The 25,361-nt window shown below is 34.5% G+C and overlaps 1 protein-coding gene across 6 annotated transcripts in view; it reads right to left on the minus strand.

The window, feature by feature from the left end:
• Nucleotides 1-25,361, minus strand: part of LOC118272992 (G-protein coupled receptor Mth) — a 72,907-nt gene that overhangs the window by 40,126 nt on the left and 7,420 nt on the right. The window contains exons 4-9 of one of the 6 annotated variants that reach the window (XM_035589718.2): nucleotides 24,970-25,048; nucleotides 19,492-19,676; nucleotides 13,023-13,215; nucleotides 5,845-6,035; nucleotides 5,377-5,403; nucleotides 2,018-4,380 (exon numbers count right to left, since the gene is read on the minus strand). The exons of the other annotated variants lie outside the window; for them this stretch is intronic. Coding sequence (XP_035445611.2) covers nucleotides 4,241-4,380; nucleotides 5,377-5,403; nucleotides 5,845-6,035; nucleotides 13,023-13,215; nucleotides 19,492-19,676; nucleotides 24,970-25,048 — 815 coding nt within the window. The 3' untranslated portion in view covers nucleotides 2,018-4,240. Of the gene's footprint in view, nucleotides 1-2,017; nucleotides 4,381-5,376; nucleotides 5,404-5,844; nucleotides 6,036-13,022; nucleotides 13,216-19,491; nucleotides 19,677-24,969; nucleotides 25,049-25,361 lie in introns of those variants that run through there. 6 annotated transcript variants of the gene reach the window in all.

Here is a 25,361-nt window from a genome sequence, read left to right on the forward strand (position 1 = left end):
TTTAGCTACAGAGGCACTCAAATCACTTTAATGCATCCATAGTAAATCAATTTGTCATCCCCATCGGATTGGAACGATCCTGTACTTACTTTTTTTTATGTTAAATGAGCCAACATTTGGCCGCTATCTCGCCTGATGGTAAGTGACGATGCGGCCTACGATGGAGCACGTCTGAACATAAGCAACTTTTTTTACTTTGTAAAAAAGTCGACTGTCCACCATTTGCCAGCAACGTATTCTTTCGTACTTCGTCCACACATTTCGCAGAGGCGGTGAAAACCTATAAAACTGATTGTGGTTGGGAAAACCGAAGGCAAGAGATCTGGCGGTCATTGCCCAACGAGATGGACCAATCAGGTAAAAGGTTCGTCATCAAAATTTTACACGGTTGTAAGAGACGTGCTGGACAGAAACTGCTGATGATCGTCCGCTCCAGATGCAATGCTGATGCTGACCATGGTCCTCAGACATGACGAAACGGATTGTTGTAAATTCGTCCCAATTTTACAAACTCCATACAGGCATTAAAAATATATGTAAAAATAACGGCGTACTTCCTAACTTTATTTTTACACCTACATACTTCATACGAAAAATTGCTATGAGAATAGTTCAGGCGCTGTTAGTCGCTCGAGTGACTATTTATGAACCGATTTAAAATAAACTTTTTTTGTTTAAATGTTTACCTCCAAGGTAGTTCCATGGCCATAAAGTCAGGAGTCCGGTCTCCAGGATCTAGAAGTAATAATAGTATTTATCTCAAAAATAAGCAATTTTTTTTCTATTTAATTTAGCTTTTCGCATATTACAGTGTATTTGGAATTGACAATAATAATTTATCAAATCACATTATCGCTTACCTGCCTCACTAAAAAAGTTAATATAAATATGGCCGTCACTGTCACATTTCGAATTTTCAAATTTTAGAACGTAAAAAAATTTAATGTAATTTGACACTAATGAGGATTCTAAGGATGGTTTACACCAAAAAAAAAATCCCTTTATTCGTTTATGACCGTGTTGTACATTGAATTTTCACAAATTTTAAATCTAATATTCATTCTATTCAATTAAATAATGTTCATGCAAAATTTAAAACAGATCAGTCCAAGAAATCAAGTTCTTCTATACAAACTTAGGATTTTACAAACTTAGGAATTTCGGAAAATCCCTTCTTATATTTTTTTACCTACGTCATATTCAACGACCGCACTCCATATCCAACACATATCCAAGCTTCAGATTTTTCCAATGAGTGGTTTAGGCTCCAGTGTGATTCCTAGTGTCACTTCAGAACAAAACCACAGGGTGTTTGGTGCATCGTGTTTCAAATTGTACTCAACTAAAGAGTCTAGCTAGCCTTTCGTACCCCTTGATGCCCCTGATGTCCTGTTAAATTTTATTATTTTCCTAAAAACAGCCATACATTAATTTTTTTTAATAAAAATGTTATGAGTCTTATACTCTAGAATTTAATTTTATTTCGTAAGTTTTCTTTAGAATTACTTTTAAATACAAAATTATATATTGATAATAATAATTGATATTATGACCACCGGTAGCTTGGACTTATCCCGTTACTGGTGGGCTACTGCTTTTTATATTTTTAAATGTTTTTTTTTCTTTTTAATTTAATATTTAAAAATGTAACAAACAAGTATAAGAAATAAATAAATGATTGATATTATAATATTTATAATGATTTATTTAAAAATCCCATACACTACCCCGACCACGTGACTCAAAACTGTCAGGATTGGTTGTTACTTGTTAATATGGATGTGACGTCCCTTGCTTGTACGGCGCCATCTTGCACGAAGAAATGTTTGTGCGGGTTATTCAAATTATCAGCCTTGAATTCGAATTTTTAAGGCCATATCAGATGTGAAAATAACTCATGTTTATGGGTTCTGTAGTAACTATTAAGTAATGTGAACCCGTTTTTTAAATTTTGTCAAATAGCCTATTCCAAGAATGGAATTTTCGAACTAACTCATGAATAAAATAAAAAAAAAAATTGGAATGAAGAATGTTTTTATTTTTTCGTCTTTTCCTAATCCATGTTTTATTCTAATTAAAAATATAGATTCGTTTACATTTTAAGTGTTTTAACTAATCTTATACTTAATTATACATAGTTATGACTATTAAAACTAGGTGCTCTGAAGGTACATTATGGAATATAATATTGTTGCACGTAGGTATATTTTATTTTGTATTACTTATATTTAATCTAACAATAAGATGGTTTTAGGATAAACAAGATTGTGTAGAAAATTTAAGCTTAACCATAAGTATTTTAATATATATCAAACATTCTTTAGCTGTCAAATTCATATCATTATATTATCATACCATTATCGACATATTTTTCATTCAATTTCAACTATTCAGTCAGAGAGCGTTACACGGAGTCCTTACAAAACTAATCACAATGGAGGTTCAATCCAACTAAAATGCTTTTCTTTAGATTCACAGACCTTTTTAGTTTGTGAAAATCTTTAGAGAGTATATTGAATGCCAAATGTCATAAAAAATATACTTTAGGACACTATTTATATAAAAAGAATACGGCTAATAACAAATTGCATTGGTATTTGCGAAATTATACAAAACTTAGCCTCATAACATCATCTGTAGTACTGTGGAAAATTATATAATACTGTGGAAAATTATTTAAAAAAATACTGAATTCATTAAGAAATGCTTAAGTAATCTTCATAATAAAAAAGAAACACTATTGAATAATAAACTCAGAGAAAAAACAAGAATGTAGTAGGTAAAGTGAAACAAAGGAATTATAATTTATTATAACTTTTGTAAGATAATAAATTAATTATGATGTTTTGTTTATTTGATAGATTTTTAACATTTCATTTTTTTATTGTTATTCTATCGGCATATTCACGTAACTGTTTAACGAGATACTCGACTAGTTTCCAGCCACGCTAGAGGCTCATATTCATGAGCAGCATTCCACGACATAAGATGTGGCAGTCGTAGCAGCGCGTCAAACAGTTACGTGATTAAGCCGATAGAATAACAATAAAAAAATTAAATGTTAAAAATCTATCAAATAAACAAAATTGGACACGTATAACACCTAAATATAAGGCTTTTCTAACATTATGTCTTCTTACAACACCTACTAGATCTATCCATCCATCCATATCCATCTACGTAGGTATACAAAACACATATACCATACTTAGTACGTAGGGACATAGGTTGTCCAATATAAACAATTATTTTATTACTACTGTGTAGCACCATAACATCTTCACACACATAATTACTGATTTGATTGGACATTTATATCCATAATCCAAGTTCTTTCTTTACAAAATCCAACAAAATACTCGAAAATATCTATCTCCACATGCAAAAATAAGTCATTAGTTACCGACAAAATTTTCATCATAAGCATATTATGAAGTTAGGTACTTTGATTACTAAAATTTGAGTTTTTTTTGTCAACAAACCTAATACTTTGTCATTTCCATTTCATTTAACAAACTGAATAGTATTTGCAATATAATACGATTAATACAGCAAGCTACAGAAAGCAGGTAAACTAGTGAGGAGCTGAATCAATACTGTCCCAAGGTGTCACTTGGACCAACAATGTGCGTATTGTCTATTAATCAACTAACGCACCTATGTATATGTATTATAAGTAAGTATAATAACGGAATAACACGGTATGCTTAAAAACTAACGGCTTAATTGTATAATATGTAATTAAAACTGAAGATCTGTTCAAAACCACCTCTGTGTACCCTACTACAGCGACAGTTACAAATAGGCACTTCACTCACAATCATAATTTTATTTTACACTGTAGAGCCGCTCATTCATCATCTCAACCAAAGTACATCCAAACATTTCAAGTCCACAAAATGAATGATAACTGTTTAATAATCACTTAATCTATGACTAGACCAATATTAATATACTCGTATAATTTTGAAAAAATATTAAAATGTAGACGGCGATGCGAACAAATACATATATGCTGTTACATACAGGCTGTGGCCGTAACAGAACTAATAATAACTTCAATAATTGCTTCCTTAAAAAAAAAAAATATGGTTTTCCCTGTAGAGTTTTAGTTGTTAACTATTTTTTCCAGTCATTATAATTCTACATCGAAGAACTCAATACAGTTTCGTTACGCATGTTTAATAATGTCGGCCACAATAACCTGAATATACAAATATATAGGGGTGACTCCACACAGTTAGGGCTGCTTGACATTATTCTGTAGAGAGAGCCGCGTGTTGGTGCGCTCGTCGGTGCTGAGCGCTCGAGACAGGAACGTGGATGACGTCCGCGCTGACGACGATGTACCGTGCTTCTGAGCATCCGGCTTCTCCAACCCTGTTATATATTAGTAAAATTTTAGTCACTTATAGCATCAAACATAATTATTAGCGGATCAAATCTTAAAATGTGGGACTAAAGTTAAACTATCTTTACAATGCGTATTACAGTCTAACATTCGTTATTAAAAAGTTTAGTCACAAAAATCTCTTTTTTTTTTCAATTAAATCAATACAACAATGACGCTATTGTAAAGATAAAACCATTATAAGAAATGTAGATTAAAGACTTTGCTATACTACATTATAGAAGATACTACATTTTAGAAGAAAACAATTCTAAAAACAAACCAAACAACAAGAAAGAATTTTGTGTAGATTGAACCTTATGTCTTGGTTCTCTCTGTGAAATATTGATACATTTTGAAGAAGTGGTGCATACATAATGTTAATATTAGATGCAGTTACTGTACTGGAATAATATATTTACAACTCACTATGAATTTAATAAATCAGTGGATATTTTTAGGTTAAGTCGAAAACTAAAATTGTTCGTGTATATTTTGTAATACCGTGTGATTTTATGTAATTAACGGCAAAACAAAAATAAATGTCGCTTTGACAACAATAAAGGGTGCACTTTGCAAGGTTATTATAAGACACGAGTCAATTGAAGAGTTTTATGCTCACATGCAGTTATTACATTTTTAGTTCCTTGAATCGTAATCCTGCTCACTCTTGCTATTCCAATTTACTTTCGACATTGGCGGAATAGTCGACACCGGCTCAATTTACCATTAACAAAAAAAATTAGACACGAGGGACGGATTCAGTAGATAACGCTATCTAAATGAATTCATAAATTATAAAACAACAATACATGTAGATACCTAATCACACTTGTAATGTTAGCTCAGTGTGTGTTAATTAAGCGAATTCATCACAGCGAGCTAGGCGGACCACGTTGAAAGTGGTGTTAAGTTAGATTGAAAAGTGAACATTAGGCAACAGAACAATACAACGTTCAAAATTAATTAATTTATTTAATATATACTTGTGTCAATCGGTATCGATGAACAACCTGAAAACAATAAAATCATCTCTCACATATTGTGAAATTGGTGCACGAAAAGTAACACAAATGACAATTTGTCGAATTTGAGTCAGACACTTGAGACAAATAATTCTTTGAAAGTAGATATTATCAGCAGCTAATCACAACACTGAAATAAATTATGATAAATATATTTAGCACTCATAGTTACGAACGATTGTATTGTATTGATTGATTGCTGTAGAACACACGTATGCACAATCGTTGAATCCTTAACTACCTTTAGACAGTTGTTTAACAAGCTATTCGCATAAAATGGAAGTTATTCGTTTGTTACAGCTCTTTGATTACCTCATCTACCAGTTTATACCATTTTTACTCAATACCCTTGTAAATGTTGTATGAGTAAACTGCTTGGAAACACTTGGATCGCCACAGGGCCAAACAATAAAATATGTCTTAACTTACCTAGCCTCTTTCTGATGAGATAATAAAGTTTGGGCTTCATAACTAGAATGAGAAAGATGAGGACTCCTTGGAGCTCGTTGATCAGGTCGATGATGGTCCACAACCACCAGGGCTGAGATACTATCGTAGACATTAACTCGGAGATCCAACCAGCACCCATCACTATCCAGAGTTTGCCGGTCAACACGTATCTGTGGACACAAATGATGCTTCATTAAATCAAACTAGTTATTAGCCGCGACTTTGTCCGCGTAGAATATTTTTGGCAGAAATTGGGATTTTAATTTTATTCTTATATAAAATAATGTTTCTTAAATAAGAGTAGAGTAAGTTGCTCCTTAGTACATCATGCAGCTACCTACAATTAAAGTCACATCAAAATCGGCCTAGCCATTTCAGAGATTAACTAGAACCAACTGACAGATAGACAATTTTGTTTTACGAAACTACACCTTCTGTAACCATTGATTGGTTTAATAGCCAGCCAATGGTTATTCTTTACTGAATCAATCTTTATTTTCTTACCTGTATAGTAAATAGCAGTGATATACGTTGTAATATTTGCAGTTTAAAGTGCGTTTTGTTGTTATATATGTGTGTGTGTGTGTGTGTGTGTGTGTGTGTGTGTGTGTATGCGTGTTTGCTCTTAGTAAACGATCGGAGAAAGTAGTGATAGTGGGGATGGAACCTTTAACGAGTGGTCCTGCCCCGAGAGGGAACCTTTAGATAGAGTCGACTGTACAAATTTGGACCGAATAAAATGAGCTTACTCTTTAGGCGTAGTCCCGAAATCATGGAAGACGGCCTTGGTCCATCCGATCCCTAAACAAAAACCGGCCAAGTGCGAGTCAGACTCGCCTATGAAGGATTCCGTAACAGAAAGTAGATAAAAGTTGTAAAATAACTTGGTTTTACATAGTGTTTGTATGAACGACAAAGTTATATTTGCGGTTTTTGAAAATGTTTTATTTCTTAAAAACTAATAATGATATCTGGTTCAAACCAATTTTCGTTGTTAGTTTCTATTGAAATCTACAGCATATATTTATTTTTGTTTTCTCCTTCTCTTATTTTAAAAGTTAGAGGGACACTCATTTTTCCACTTTAGAAGCGTCTAACTTTCAAACGGTTAATTTTGACGAAAAATGGTTTTAAGAACCTTAATGTCTTTTTTAAAGACCTATCCATAGACACCCATTATGGATATGTTAGCTGAAAATTTTTATTTTTTGAATCAGTTCCATGTATGGTGTGCCCCCTTTTAATTTTTAAATTTATTAATTTTTATTCAAAATTCGAATAGCGGTTACCGAAATACATCAACCTTCAAAGTTTCAACTATGTAGGCCCAACAGTTTCGGAAATAAATGGCTGTGACATACGGACGGACGGACGGACGGACGGACAGACAGATAGACATGACGAATCTATAAGGGTTCCGTTTTTTGCCATTTGACTACGGAACCCTAAAAAGGCGATAGAACAAATCCGTCCAACTACAGACCGATAGCCATAACTTCCCTCTTCTCGAAAATAATGGAATACATTATTAACTGCCCGCTCTTGCGGTACCTAGAGGATCACCAGCTACTCAGTGACCAGCAATACGGTTTTCGTAAAGGTCGATGGGCTGGGGATCTTCTGGTTTACCTGACACACCGTTGGGCACAGGCGATCGAATCTAAGGGGGAAGCGTTGGTAGTTAGCTTGGACGTGGCGAAAGCCTTCGACCGGGTTTGGCATAAAGCGCTTCTTTCGAAGCTTTCTTCCTATGGTCTTCCCGAGAAATTGTGCGAATGGGTCTAATGCAGACAGAAGCATTAAGGTCGTTGTCGATGGGGAATGCTCCGACTCTCTGTTTGTAAACGCAGGTGTCCCTCAAGGCTGCGTGCTATCACCTAATATCAATGATATGTTGCAAATCAAAAATTGTTAGATGACAGTACAAAATTGTACCGGCCGCGCTAACATTTCTCGGGAAAATTACCGAAACAGACTTGTTCTGAAATCGAGACTTCTTTGCGGAGAATCTCAGATTGGGATGAACTTAATTTGTTCCAGTAACCCCACTAAGACACATTTAGCCCGGTATTAGAAATGGGTACTTATCAAATCGAGCGACGTCCATATCCGTGGCCATCTAGAGAATAAGGCTAAATTATCCTCGAAAAAGCTTGGTGTGCTCAACAGATCAAGGCAGTATTTCACTCCAGCCCATCGCCTGCTTCTATATAAGGCGCAGGTTCGGCCCCATATGAAATACAAGTCTTATCTGCGGGCGGGGCACCCCAGTACCAGGTTCATCCTCTGGACCGCGTTCAGCGGCGTGCGAATCGGATTGTTGAATGGCAGGAAATTTAAAACCGACTTGACACTTTAGCAATGCGTAGAGATGTAGCTTCGTTGTACATTATATCGCCTATACCACGGGAATTATGACGAAAAGTTCTCATATGTAATGTGTAGTATACTACCTAAATAAGGGGGCGGCAAAATTGTCTTCGGGCGGCCGACAACGCTACGCCACTGTTCTGTAACCATTGATTGGTTTAATAGCCAGCAATGGTTACTGTCTTTACTGAATCAATCTTTATTTTCTTACCTGTATAGTAAATAGCAGTGATGTACGTTGTAATATTTGCAGTTTAAAGTGCGTTATGTTGTTATATATGTCTCTGTGTGTGTGTATGCGTGTGTGCTCTTAGTAAACGTTGGTTGAGTCTTAAATCAGGGTTTACGACATCAATAAATACTTACTCTATCAGCAGCTATCCAAATCGATTGTCAATTTTATGTGACGGGACGTTTTATGTTTTACCTGTGACCTTCCTCAGATTAATACAAGCCCATCTAGAATACTATAGTGTTTCAATTGAGGAAAGAAGTTTTTACGAGTGTCTTTTATATAAAATGGCTGAATAGCTGTCTAAACGAGGTGGTCAAGAATGTAAAAAAGGATAATTTAGAATCAAAATAAGTACTTATAACAATACGATAATCAACGCAGATCAAGAAGTACACTTCAATAAAAAAATATAGAGAAAAACTAATTATTTATTTAAACCATTAGTACCTATGATATGCAGAATTGCTGTTTAAAATAACTACACTACCTACACATTTAGCAGTGACTATTAATTTAAATTAACGTCCATTGAAGATAACTCAAGTTCTTCCCCGAATACGTTAATTAAGACCTACTTGTACATTTTTAATACAAAGGTAAATATAGACTTTCCAAAAAAAAATTGCTTAGTCATCAAAATGGACTCTAAATTACCTCATATTCATGACTACTTAATCAATAAAGTAAACAAAAATTTAATAAACGTACAATACAAATAGTATGTTCATTTAAACATATATAAATGTCCTGGGTGACAACATCTTATGTAAATTCAATTTATTCTGAAAAGGAAGTACTTGCATGACAAAAGTGGTAACTTTAAGACCTACTTACATAATTGTCAATTAATACAGATCTATGCGGAAATTACGTACAAAACATAAAAGTCTCCACTAAACAACAATGATTGTCTTCAACGTCAAAGCATTATTTTTTATAATTTACCTACATTAGTTAATGTCAGTAATCAGTGATGTAAGTACATTTTTTTCAGGGGAAAATTAAGAAAATCTTTCAAAGACTTAAGTCTTCTCTTGCCTAGGGTGAGACGAAAGGGAGTGTCGGATCTTACTGACTAAAAACTACCCTGTGCCGACTTCTGCTCTTTTAGCCGCAGCTTTGGAACCCGCTAGGTAGTCCGTAGTTTCGGATCGGACATCAGCCCTACTGGACCCCATCTATGGCGGTCTGATGGCTCTTTAAGGCGAGCGCAGAACGCAGAGCGCCGTCCGCACGGCGCTCTGGTTCTAGTCCGGTGGCGACTTACCTGCGCTCGCCATCCGCAGACCATTACGTGATAACCGACGCCCGGAGTCTCTCCGTAATGGTTGAGGCGTTAGGAGGATCATCCTCTCACGCGTCCCGTCTCATAGCTAGCATTACTGCTTCACAAAAGGATGCCAGTGCCCCTAATTCCACACCAAAGCAGTATTTCAATTCAGAACCAGAGACAGACGCGAGAAGTGGAGTACAATGTGCTATCTTTGTTCACAAACTCAATCAAGAAAGACACAGTATGGTTTGATCCCTCTCGAGTACCAATTATACAAGTGGAAGTACGTATAATATGACGTCCAAAAAAAACCCAAAATATGGAACAATGATATTTGTTCTTATTAAAAGCTTTATTAAGAACTGGTTCGCCGGCGCGCCGCGTTAATTAATTGCCTTCCTATACGTCCCTATCTACAGCCATAACAATGGCTGTGTGATATGCGATCATTTCTGTGGAAATGACACGGCCGAATCATATAGATAATAGTTAATGAAATTATTGCGTAAGCCTCGTAGCTTATTATTAGTACATAGGGAGTTCAAAAGAGAGCAAATAATAGGAAAATTTTAATCAATAAGAATTATTATCTACACATTGTTGCACAACTGCAAATAAATATTTCACAATGCATTTAGATTATGGTTATTTCAACATACATCCCTTGTACCTAATATTGATTTAACAAGCAACATTTAAGTATTTATTTAAGACATATTTCTCATGACTTTACTTAACACGTGCTTATTAACACGATAAATATTTGCGATAAAATATGTAAAATCTTTAAATGCAACTCAGGTTTCTTGAACACCCTATGTAGTAGTACCTATTATTGAACAAATAACATGGAAATATCCTATCCTATCACGTAGGTACACAATACTGACAGAGTATAATGAAGAGGTGTTACATCCAGTAACAATATTTATCAATCACATAATTAGATGTGACTATAACTGATGCCTGCGGTTTCGCAAGCGTGGATTACGGACGGATAAAAGTACATCCACTACCTGCCAATAAAAGTCCCAAATTGGTCCAGAAATTTCAGAGATTAGTCAGAACGAACAGACAGACAAAAATTTACATAAATATTAATTTTGGTGTATTTATCGTATGTATATTCATGTGGATATAGTAAAAAGCGATTATTTCAATACTAAAGACACCCCAATTTAATTTATTAGTCTAGACTAGGCCAGATTAAGTGCACAATAAGCATCGAACATAATATGGTACAATGAATGTAATTTACAATAGGGAATTTCATCGCTTCACTAGTAAGGTTGTGTACCTAAGTGGTACTACATACCTTTAATTTGTCAATTTGTTCCTCGTTTTAATAAATTCTATTGTAACAATACAGGCTAGGCAATTTCGATTAGCTTCAACATTACATACATAATTCTAATTTTATAAAGAAGACCTCATGCCAGCCTTGTTAAAACGCATTTCATGCACTTTGTCCCTAGAGTCTTGATTAAAATATGTCAAGCTCATAGTAAACATCATAAATTATACTGCTATTAGCGAAGGCCAGGTCTAATGGATAAGGTGTATTAAATGGAATTCTAATGCACTTGAATGGTAGGAAGGTATAAAACAAAGGAGGGTAAAGTTGCAAACAAAATGTTCCTGGATTACGGTTTTAATTCAACAATTGTATACTTTTAACCAATAAAAATGAATCATCTTTCCTTATTTTCTGTCTGTTACTGTTTAGGTATAGCTTTACGTTCCATTAAGTCTGATTACGACTACGCCTACCTAATACGTTCTATTCTAGAGCTTCAAAATAAAGAAATGTCATATTGAACTTAAATCGTATTATCTTGAAAGATAAATATTGAAGTTCCAAGACCAAGACCATGTCATTACTCAACGCAGAGTTAATTGCTCCTCGTGACGACAAACAATTGTCCACTGACCGTTCTCATTTATTAATCACGCTTAAACGCATTACATCATTTAGTTAAAGCACTAAACGTAATGTAATTCTACATTTAACTACTAACTACATAAAGATTGTAATCTGCGGAAGTGTCAACTTATCTATACAAAAGCAGAAAAACGTTTTACCAAACGTTTTGTTCGGAAATGATCTCAACACTAATGGTCTATGGGTTGTGACGAATTGTGTAAATGTTTCAGGTCAATACAAACCTTGAAGTGGTATTAATAAAGATCACTGGCTCATTCATACTTTTTTGGTGTTGCCGAATGAAACCGACTTGTTGACAAATATTTTTATTTTGTTTCAAGTCTAGACTAATAAATAAAATTGAAGTGTCTGTTTGTAATAACCGTTTCTTACTAAATGCCACCATATGCATTAAAATATACATACATACCAAAATAATAAATTTTCTTTTTTTGTCTGTCTGACTGTTTGTTTTGGCTAATCTCTGAAATGGCTGGATCGATTTTGACGAGTTTTTTATTGGCAGGTGGTTTATATACTAAGGAGTAACGTAGGCTACTTTTATTAGTCACAAAGTTCGTAATCTACGCGAGCAAGGCGCGGGTATCAGCTAGTATACAATAAATACGTATTTGCCTGAAGACTTTTTTTCATTGACACAATTCACTGGACAAGGGTTCAAAAGCCTAACTACATGTACCGTAATGTTTCAAACGACATCCTCTAAAAGTACTTTCTCCGGACGTTGACGTTGTCGTTTCGTTCCCTTCTGAGTAACTAGTAATGAGCAAAATATTGAGCATTTGGGATCAATAATCTCCATTCCACAAACAGAATCAATAATAAACCTAAAAATATGCTTTCAAATTGACGTAGCTTCTAAAATAATAAAGACAGACGACAGGCGATTAAATATTTGTATTCGGACATCCATTAGTAGAGCTAGCAGCTAGTATTAGATTAGCACGAAATAGGTAATTTCGTCTCTGTCTGCCTGTTAAATTGACAAACTCAGTGTGTTAATAAGGTTTGCAAAATAATTGTGAGTTACGTCAAAAAACCCAGCGTAAATACCGTTTACTTAACGGTAACAATTCACCGCTAAAAAGTTACTGGATAAAAAAGTGTAAAGAAAAGAGTAAGTACCGAGGAAAAATGGGTAAATTAACTTTGGTGCCGAATCAGTTAAATTTCTATAATCTATAGGTATTATTGCAACTGAAGCGAGACTGTCGAGCAGGTGACATCATAAGCTCGCCATCTTTTTACTTGACGCTTATAATATGGCTGACTAAACGTAGATGTTTGATAATATTCACCTCTCCGAGAAATTATTGGTATTTTAAGTTACTTACTTTGCTCTGTCGACTCGGAACCGTCTCTTCACTCTGTCACCAACAGAGCCAGCTTGGAGCCGATGCACCTCGGACTTGACCTTCGCACAATGTCGAGCGGTCAGCACCCACAGCACGAAGTTGGTGCAAGTCACAAGCCCCATGGGGATCACGAAGAATATGTAGTGCGGCCAGTCATTCCGCGCGTTCTGATCTGTAATCATTTATGAAACACTAATGGATGTATAGTCTAAAAGATGGAAGGCAGAACATCACCGTTAATTAAATAAAATAAGTATAGTTCATGAAAATTAATCAAGTATAGGATTGACTTTCGTTGGATAAACGTATATCAATCCCGTACATTGTTTTGCAGACTCTTACTCAAGTTCTACTTAGCGCCTGTTTCACAATTTGTATCAACTATCTGTCATATAAGTTTATGGGGTACCTAAATGAGGGTGGTGAAACAGGCGCTTAGTCTTAAATGAAAGAAAACAATTGCCATTTAAACAGCTTTGATATCAATTTAACAAATAATCATTTTAAACGTTGCCACACACTAGGATTTTCTCCTATGTCGTGGATGCGTTTACAAACATACAAGCTTATATACTTATAACACCTAGACTCAAAACAACAATTTATGGATCACACAAAAAGTTGTCCCAGAGCGCAGTCAAATACTGATGAATAAGTACTATTGGTAAATCCTTTACAAATCAATATTCAAATGTGACGATGGTTTTTTCCAACATACACTAGTGCTTTAATAGTACACAATCTGCCGAACAACCTCGTTAACATGCAGGATTGTTTCAATGATAAGTATCTTAGATTCCTGTATGACTGCTAATACAGTTATTATGATCGTAAGCCTCAATTTATACCGTGGAGTGGAAAAGAAGCGACTTTTTGCAACGAAATTGTATATAGCATAATGAACTTTATATCGTTTATATAACATACAATAAATACGAGCCTAAAATTGGCCCCGTCTTCTTTGGAATCCTCGCGCATCATCCCTGTTATTTAATTTGTGTGTTATACAGTTTATATAAAGTTCATTATACTTTGTACAATTTTGTCGCTTCCATTCCAACCTGCGACGACGGTGTAAATTGAGCCTAAAAGCTTAGTATGTTGAAGAACATTTGAAGTGCACTACAAAAAAGTTATAGCTATTCACAAATGGTTTTGACTGCTTATTTATCGATTGTCGGACCACACCAATTACGTCATAACAACATGACGACGAGAATGACTTGAACTTTTCAGAACAATACATTTAATTACATTTGATTATTTCCTACCACAAACCAAAGAGAGGTTATTTTTGTTTGTATCTTTATAATCAGATACACTACATTTGAAATTAGTTATTTAAATTGGTACAGAAATGGTAATTATAACAGTGCTTACATAAGTTAGAAAAGGGTCCTTAGCAAACACATTATGTATACTCTACACATGTACTTACTATAATTTGTGTTTTTACTAGCAAATTTTTGAAACCTTTTACCGTGATAAAACGTTACTTAGGAGTACCAAAGTACTACTTACCCACTTGTAAGCATTCATGTAAAAGTACTATATCAAAATATGCAATAAACACTAGCGTCTATTGTACCTGTTCAATTCATTAAACTCGGTCTACTACGTTCTCTACGTAAAATTTATAAACTCACAAGTCCCAATTCTGTGAGGAAATGTAATAAAAATAGCTTATTTGTGTTATTTCCTGAAAATCAAGTATTGCAATGATGAAAGAACTTCAAATCAGTCCAATAGTTTCGGAGTCTATTCAATTCCAACAATAACATTTTTCCTTTCAATTAGTACGAACAATTACTCAATATTTAGCGCAGACTAGATGAATGATCCCTGACGTACTGTCCCCTGACTAACGATATCGTAGACTATGACTCAACACCTACTTACCTATTGTAAACATACCTATATATAAATATATACGTGTTCAGTCAATTAGACAGATACGTGTACCTACCAATTATGACTGGTCGTAAGTTGTATAGCCGACCCAATTTCTATGCGAACAAATATTTGTGCTAAACACAATATCCTGTTGTAGATAGAATGAATCGAGAAAATAACTTCTAGTGAGAGAATTGTCTTTTCAACAGGAAACAACAGCGATTTTTGTTAGCATTAAGTCTGACTAGCTTACTTTAAGATTCAAATACATATAACTTAATTAAACTTACTTGTAAACTTACTTACTTGTTTATGTAAACAATTCAACTTAATTTTCAAATATGTATTAATTTTCCATGGTTAAACTTAGTAAAATGTGATAAGAGGCATTTAATTTAGACTAGACTATCAAGATCTAGTATCTAGACCTGTTATGGCTGAAACGACTTTGTAGTTTGAGATTTGGCAGTTAGCTGATGTACTAATGAATAACTTAGGCTACTTTTATTAGTCACAAATTCCATAATCTACGCGAGAGAAACCACGGACATGTGCATATGTATAATGTAATTGCACCTAATGTGTCATCTCAATTCAATTAAACGATTTCAATTAAAAAATAACATAAATAATCATAACCTAACAATAAAACCTTACAGTGAAACAAAGGAGCATAAATTAAAATGAAATGACTACCTAACGAAATTTTAATTACTTAAAACTACACACATTTTGGTACTTAATTAGAAGTAGTTTTGTCACTAACATTAAACAAATTAAATACACCAAACAGTTTTCACAATAAAAGGAATTTTCTAAAAGCTTTACCGTCCATTAAATCTGTATTAATCATAAAGTACTAGAACTGTAATGTGTCTGTAAGTGCCGATGGACACTGTCTGCAAGACACGTGGGACATTGACTTTGTTTTCACACGAATTCACGAGAATTGAAACAAATTATTTCTTTATTAATTACCCTGTGTATACTTTACACGACAGCTCTGTGTGAGTGCATTTTCAGATCATTTGACTTAACGCACGCATACTTCCTGTATGCGTTGAAAAGAGCATTTTACTTCTTATTTGAGGAAAGTCGAACTTTTCTTTGGACTGCAAATCAAAATTTTGTTCCACGCGCTTTTGTTAATTCTAGACCCGGAGATCTAAAACTGAAGCAGTAAAGTAATTTTGTAGACGACTATTTCATGAGAATCCTCATAAAACGAGAAATTGTAGTCATATAATAAGAACAAACGCATCCTTCCGGATAGTGAGTCAAACAATGGATGGGAATTGTAATTTTCATATAGACATGAAGGTGATGAACGAATAAAAAAACACATTCCGTATAATCCGTGTAGTTTGAAGAAAATATGACGATGTAGGTTTGTTTATTATTTTTATTGTACGCAGAACTAGACCGACAGTTTACTTTAAAAGCGCGGGCGTTTACTGAAACTACACATACATCAGCAACAAAACGTTCCTATGAAAGAAATGTTCATAATATTTTGTACTTAAATATTCCGCGTGACTCACGCGGACCCACCTTTCGTGGTCTGCAGGACGTGATGGACGGCATTATTATAAATCTTCACATAAAATAACTACTCAGTTGACTATAACTTTTGGCAGGTAATCATAAATTTCGCACCCACTAATCTTTATTTAAGCTTTTGTAAATCTTAACCAAATGTTTAATACTGGTCGAAAAATATGTACGTAACGTGCGTAGATATTATAATATTTATACTTCGCGTGTGTACGTAATGTTATAATTGTATTTTATTGATGATCTTAGATATTTTTATTTATAACTAGCTTTTGCCCGCGACTTCGTTCGCGTGGAATAGTGACTTCCGGCAAATTTTTGGTTTTAACCACATAGTTCCCGATCTCGCGGGATCTCTTCAAAAATGAGATGTGGAAGATATTCCAGGGAACTCTTCAAAAATCAACATAATGAGCTCTGCGTTTGAATTTAATAGATGTATACTCACTTAGGGCATTGAAAAAATAGTTTAAAAACGGACTTAAACTAACTTAAAACTAAAGAAAGCTACGAATTACGAATTTATAACAATTAAAAAAGAAACTATATTACAACCTATCCTCTATGCTATAATAACCAAGCTTAAACTAAATAATTTAAAAGAAACGACTTAAATCTAATCTAATTAAAAAAAAATGAGACTTACAATTTTATTAAAAAAACTAACTACAGTAACTACTAATAATCGATATCAAACAAAACCTACGTTAACACGTTCACTGCGTTACGGGAAGTATTTGGTTGTAATTGAGTCTTGCTCTGTGCGGCAGCTAGTTGTCCTGGTTTTACTCTCCGTGCGGAGGCGATTTATTCAAGTATTCGTTCAAGTAAAAAAGAGACACCTATATTCCCGATGTGCTTACTTATAGTGTATTCAAATTTAAGAATAAAAATGTACGGGAATTATTTTATCGTAACGCACAGAGAGGTAATTATTGTACAATAGTACGATACGGGAACTATTTGGCCGTATCCTAAACCCCGTACCGCACTGAACGTGAGCTTCATTTAGTCATAGTGCTGTGCCTAGTCAATACGTTTTTACAGAACGCGATATCCTACTTAAAGTTCCTATTAGTCGTGATTATGCAGGATGTTATGTAAAGAATTATTATTAAGGATTATCTCATTTCATGGTATGGCACCTACTACTCTTATTATTTTTTAAGTATTTTTTTTTCTGATGATTAGATTATCAAGTAAAACAAATAAATAATTATATAAAATAAGAAGTTACTGTTTTGTTAATGTTTGTTAAAATAAGAAGTTACTGTTTTTGTTAACAATTATTACTTTTATTACAAAAAAGGTTTTGTTGATTGTGTAATACTCTAATAAAAAATAATGAATCTAAAACAAAACAACGTTTTTGTGATACCCCATCCCTAGCAATACGACTGTTGTATGCGCCACGACAAGTATTTTCCCGTAAAATCAACCATTTTTAAAACTACCTGTAACTTTTAAAATATTACTAAGAACCCCGTGCTACTGCAGCTGTGTATACACAAGGATGTAAACTATGTATTGGTACAGAAAAAAATTCTGCTGAGGAGTTTCCATGTCTCTGTGGAGGTTTGAAATCAGGACTACATACGGGAACATAGACGTCGTAACGCACACCAGGCAATCTTGATACGGGAAGTACGTGACTTGTATAGCACTGGAAGTAAGTCTTAATCTTGCACAGCCGCAGTGAACGTGTTAAATAGTTTAACCAAAAAACCAGGAAAACCCAACAAATAAACTTATTAATTGACAAATACAACGAAACCAATTTAGAATATACGAAACAGCAGGACCACTACAGACAAATAATCATACGACTGATAATACACTTTTTCTACGATAGTACCGAAGCGCTCGGCCGATACCCAACCAAATGAATGTAACGAAACCATAGCGCGATCTATTTCGATCCCAACGCCATCTATCATCTATGATATATTTTTTTTCATACCTTTTTACTATTTATTTACTTTTTTTCGATGAATTAAAACAATAACATGAACCGAAGTCGTGTAACGATCGACATAGAATTATTTATAAATAATTTATTTCTAATTTTTATTTTTTGATTTTTGAAATAAAAATATATCTATGTCCTTTCTAAGGTTCTAAACTATATCTGTACCAAATTTCAACCAAATCCGTCAAATAGTTGCGGAGATTAATGGTATAAGCATAGAATGTTCGACGTGATTCTTTAATTTGACATAACTTTTTTATTTATGAACCGATTGACATGAAACAAACACTAAATGTAAATTTAAGCATCCCACAATATATTCGTAAAAACCGCATCCAACTCGGATCAGCCGTTTCTGAGATTAGCGCGCACAGACGAACAGACAAACAGACAAACAGACAAACAGACAAAAAAAAAGTTAATTACATTTTTGGGTTCGACATCGACATAACAATAACCCCTGCTATTTTTTTTATTTTTATTTTCAATGTACAGACAGCACTTTTCTACGATTTTATTATATGTATAGATAGATAGTTACGTAAAAACTAGATAAACTGGGATTGCGGGAAACAAATTATTGCTGACTAGAAGTAATTTCAAAACGTTATTTCTGTTTATTTTACAAGAAATATGGCAAGTCGACGTAAAGTACAGACTTTTGGTTACGTAGGGCCTATCCTACGTCAAACTTACTACAGAGGTAGGTAGGTGTATATTTTAAAATACGTCATTACTCGTCTGATATTCAGGTGGCCAAGCTCATCTGTCTGTTTAGATTTCCTTAGAACTTCAATTGTCCCAATATTTTTTATGTTCCCAATCTTACCGATCAATAACCCGCAGCAAGACATTATTAGGTGACCTAAACACAGTACAATTAATACATGTACACAAACAAATGTATTCCGCCCTGTTTTTGCTTCAATGGAAACGGTACGTTTTATCTGAATATAAGCTGTAATTTTCCGGTACATAAACTATTCCGGCATTCATTAGAAACAAACATTTATTTACAGAAAGATGACTTACAAGTTCCGAACCAGCATAATCCTTCCCCCATGTTGGCGTCCAGGTAGTCAGACACCGGGTACTTATCGAAGATGAACATGACGAGTGTGAGGAGGATCGCCGTACTCCACGCGTACAAGGAGTACCAGAGGAACCGACGTAGCTCCGTGCTGGCTTTGCGCATCGGCTGCACGGAGCGGACACTCCTGATAAACAAAGCAATACTAATTATAGACATTTATAACAATTAAAAATTTATCTGATGAGTAAGAAATAAAATAAACATTTTAATTTGAATATCCAGCAATAAGGCAAGATGTGTAAGCAACTTTGCTTTTGTAAAACGCTCAGTGTTATTATTAACGATATTAATCAAACCCAATATTGCCAATGGTCTTGTGAAGCAACACGTGTACCTAAATGAACTGATGGATATTTACAATTTCAAAGCGGATGAAGAACAAAGGTACCTACGTACGTATATATTTTCTTTATTAACAATACACTGAACAGAGAAAAGGACAACAAACTGTGCTGACCTCTTTTAGTTGTTGATTAACGGAACAAACATTTATTTTTGCTAAAATTTACATTAATATGAGTAACAAATTAACGATTTTAACTAGATTTGTACCACAAAATCTAGAGATTTCCTTATAACTTCAGTTGTCCCAATTATTTTTTTTATTATAGTAAGCAGATAATATAGTAATTAATTTAGTATGTCTCACGGAAGTTACAATAAAATCCATTAATTAATTTCCACGAAAAATAATAATTCAACACGTTCTTTAAACGTACACTATAACTCTCCAAATACCATACTTTTTACGTAACATCTTAGAAATCCTCTAAACGACATATTATGTACATCCATTACGAAGAAGTTTACTCTAATATGTAGATACTATTTATTTATGTCTGTGAACTTGAACTTCAATATATCTACTACAACATTATCGTGAGTGAACACGTCATGTCTGTAATTCCTCGAAAGGGAGGCAGAAGTAATTTAAAAATTCCAGTTTAAATATAAACCATGAGTGGAAAGTCTATACTAATACTAGCTGACGCGGCAAACGTATTTTGCCTTATAAATTATTTCTAGAAAATAGATAATAGCCGATTCTCGGACCTGCTGAATACGCGTATAAAATTTGGTAAATATCGGTAAAGGACTCGGAGGAGTACGGTAACTAACATTATGACATGGAAATTTTATATATTAGATTAAAGTTCAACCTCCATACAATTACTGAATATATTTATTAAAAATTCGGAAGAAAACCCAATATCGCTTCGAATGAACAATGAATCGAACCTCAAACATTAAGCCCAATCGTCACACTGACGACAATTCAACGCAGAAAATCAGTAAGTACAAACAAAAGTTAGTTTTAAAATAATAATGTTCCTACCATTACTTTTATAGCATAGTAGTCGTAATAGAACGTGACGTTAGCTAATAACACGTACCTATGGGGTCTTTATTGGCTTTTACTGCTCCATTAAGTCGGCTGGGTCATGGGGATTGACTAGCTAATCACGAGGCCAAAGTACTGTGACAAAATATACGATAAGCAGCTTCAGATAAGTACTAAGCCAGAGATAACTAAAGCTTCGAACATAATAAGTTCATTATAGCGTGCAGATACATTATACATGTGTATATCGGTTATTCTAATCGTGTAATCATGTACACTTCTACTGAACTATGAAATTGTAAACATGCTGGAAGCGTGTAACATTTACCACACGGATGCTTTATGATTGTTATCTCGCCAAAGCATATTTTAAATAAAACATTGTTACGTGTAAGTACCTACCTATCTGCCTACCGAAATTTATCAAGGGATCCGCTACTGAAGCAATCTGTTTTGTTGTCATAATGTACCTAATGTACAACTAATAATAGAATTATGATCGCTAAATTACGTCCGATCATGGCTTTGTACTCATAGAAAAACTTGTGAAATAAATAAAGAATGGCATGTGTTTGGTAGTAATGGTAATGGCAGGTATGACGTGATGCCACATCACAATCGCAGTTTTCGTACGATTTTCCTGTAATTCATATCTGGCTTTGCATCTTTTAAAAAAGACGTCATGAGATTATTCCGTGTGATTACGATACGGCTCAATGATGATAATAATAAATAGGCGACACGACCTTTCTGTTTTTGTTTTTTGTGTTTAGGTATTCATAATGCTGTCTTGTACTAACAGTTTGATTAAATGTCTAATTATCTACTAACTGTTCAGGGATCATAGGTTCGACTTTTGAGTTTTTCAGGACTCATCACGGCATTTTTTCAGTGATTGGAAAATTCAATATCTGATAATAACTGATAAAACAATTTCCGGCCACCGTAAGCACGGGCCTGTAGACGGAGAGCAAGGGTAACTTGCCGCCCGAACAGAACCAAGCCCGAGCATACTGCGCGCGCCAGCCATCATCATTAAAGAGTCATCAGACCGCCACAGATGGGGCCCAGTAGGGCTGACGCCCGGTACGGAGCCGCAGATGACGCATTGCGGGGGATCAGGTTCGAAGAGCAGGAGTAGGAACGGGGTGGTTTTTAGTTAGTAAGACTCTGAGACTCCGACTTGGATAATTTGGTCCCGTCAAAATAAGAGAGACTCATAAAGAGTATTAAATACATCTCTGCTTACCCTTTCAAGGAAAACAGGTAAGAAAGAAATACTTAGCGTGCGTTATATTGTAATTCATGGCATTTTGTTGGTGTGGTCGATGACGCGTTAATTAGTGCCCTACCCATAATGGCCGCACATAAAGTGCGTTTTCCTATTCTGTCGGTTTTCATTAACATTGTACTAATCGTAACCTCCACGCTTGACCTTTTCAATCTCACATTAGAAACTATCAAATTAAGCTTTAACTTTAGCTATCTAGTGATAAACACTAATTAGTTGAAATTCACAAAAATAACCGTGACTGTCTCTAATGTCTTCTGTCGCGAAACACAATTTGATGTCATTCGCTAATCATTTTGTGAAACACCGATGTAGCCGTGTTGCTAACAGTTTTTGCGTCTATTTCAATGTGTTAAATATTATCATCAAGCCAATTTTATGAACATTTTGATTGTTTATGCTTCCTACTTTCCTACTGTGTATATTTATTTCAACCGTAAAGCTTGTAATGGTGGAGGGCTAAAATTACGGCACCTACTGTTTCACCTCAACATTCAAATTATTTATTCAGGATTGCTTATTAATGTTTCGTAAAAAGAAAGAGGAAAATTAAAAATATCTACGAATTGTTTTGAAATCGGCTCAGATTTAATTAACCTATATAGATTTAAAATCTAGTATACGTATAATAATTAATCATTTAATAAAGCACAATATACTTACTTAAGTACCTACCTACACATCAAATTACTCATATCAATAAGGTATGCATAAATAAGCCACGCCGATACATAACAACAAGCCAGATAAATATATTAATTTACAACGAACGCAAACTGCAATATTTATTGAATATTGAAAACGTCATTTCGTTTCATATTATCTGAAATTATGGTACACGTAGGTAGGTAATTATTTTCCAAGTAATAGGTACATACGTACACCTACACTCAGAAAACATTGATCAATTTATTTACAGAACAATAGACCCCACAAAAAGTTTGGAAACAAGTTTTTACTCTAGCTAAACTGTACTCAGTGGTACTGGGAAAACGTTAAAAAACTAGTTTCTGTTAACTAACTCGATCCCGGAACACTGAATAATTTCTAATCTTAGGCCCAGACATGGGTTCTGAGACTTCTGAGTGCGTGGGATATTGGGGTGGCTGGTGGTGATATCACGCAACTAAAATGGATATTTACCTACATATATGTCATTATCATCCCACGCACTATCAGTAACTACACTCAGGCACGTTGACCAAAACAGAACTATTTAAGCAAACACGAACACGTCACAGATTTCCTAGAATTCAATGATTGCACGGTGATCAAATAATGAAAACAATACACGAGCGACTCCACAAAATCCTATTATTATGTTACCTATTGTTATGTTTAAATATATTTTTAAATAAATCAGAAATTTCCATCAAAAATATAATTTCTGCGACAAAGTACATTTTCGTAAAAAGGCAATTTAGCTAGAGCTGATCACTAGAACTGATGCCTAGTGCTAAGCTGCGCTTTGATATTAGTGTTTCGGATGAACATAAATTAGTAGATTACTTAAGTGTGATTCACTCATGTTCCACATCCTCTCGTGATAATGTATGCATTATCTCGTTTATCATCCACATCCTAAAACCCTATTACGTAAAATGTGCTGCTTATCACCTAAAATGTTACTGATATGTACCATGATTAATGGGCAAGTAAAACAAAAATAATTTACTATTATTATATGCACATTGTTTAAGTTCCATTAGATCATTGTGGTATTTGTTAATTTTGTATATTTATTTTAAACGTCTTAACGTGGCCCCGGGGATTCTTGCCATGTGCAAATATCAAAGAGCCGGTGTGTAAACTCATCGATAACTAAGACCAAACAAACATTTACCCACATTGCGACAAACAACTGCGGGCAACGCTCGTAGCATTTGTTTAATCAAAGGTAACGTTATTGAAGTGCTAACAAATCGTTTCGTTTGTATAGAAAGAATTAATCTATAAACTAAAATGCATGAATATCTGGTAACAATAGTCTGTAATGTCTTAACTTGTTGTTATTAGTCATACAACGGCAACGTAGGATTTGTATTCGTACAGAAACCGTGACGTGCACAGATATCAACATTACGCATCCGCAAAATTCGGTTGTTTAGGCGAACGGATTGAGTAGTTATCACGACCCGATATTTCATGTACTCGTATTCCTAGAATCATACTTCACGAATGAATAACATCAGTATTTCCAAATGTAAACGATTTCATTCATCTGCGTTCTCATTTCATTCTTCTGTCAATCTTAGAAAATATGAGCTTTCAGCGCATGAAATACAGTTTAATTACAAGACAAAAAGAGATGTTTAATTTGATACATTTTAGTATATCCAGTGGACTGCGGACAGGACAGAATTGAGAACCCAAAAACCGATTGCACCGCAGTGTCTGGCGCTAAAAACCGAAAAACTAAAAACTTTATTTTATAAACAAACTCGGTATGTGAGCCCGAGATGTGTACTCAATCTTAAATTAGAAGTTTAAAATTTTTGATCGCAGGAAACTATTTGTTTAACGTTTATAATAGTACGGTACCTAATAGCACTCCAGATGCGTGTGATCATACTACAAGTGATGACCACAACGCACTGGGCACACACGGCCAATGTTGTATGTGTATTTGTGTAATAAGGACGAGTTCGTGGTACTGCGTGGTAAATGTGCATAACTGTCGTGCCGAGTGATGCGATGAGACAGATTATGTATGAATCTTTAATTCACACGTCATTTGCATTGTAGCCAGTCTAAATGTTTGTGTTGATTCTTAACAAAACTTACCCAAATGTCCACCAGATGTCGAAGCACATGACGTTGAGCCAGGCAAACGCCGCCACGAACCCGAAGTAGATCCCGTACCCTGCACAAACAATGAGCAATAAATAGTGTAATGGATCAACTATGACTGGTGACTGGCAAGTGGCGAGCGTTCCTACAGATTTACTTTGATTCTCAAATTATCTCACTTACACACTGCTACATTAACATTCATTAATCACGATCGCGGCCGACAGACCAGTGCTACTACAGAAACATTTATATTGGAACCATGAATAATTTTAATAGGCCTTAATTATAGATTATACAACAAAGGGAATTATTTTGATACGTTTTTTCCGTAACATTTCTATGTTCTTCTTCTAATGTTTTACAATGAACTCTACTTATAGAAG

This window comes from Spodoptera frugiperda, chromosome 1, assembly GCF_023101765.2.
Source record: "Spodoptera frugiperda isolate SF20-4 chromosome 1, AGI-APGP_CSIRO_Sfru_2.0, whole genome shotgun sequence".
Lineage (NCBI taxonomy): Eukaryota > Metazoa > Arthropoda > Insecta > Lepidoptera > Noctuidae > Spodoptera > Spodoptera frugiperda.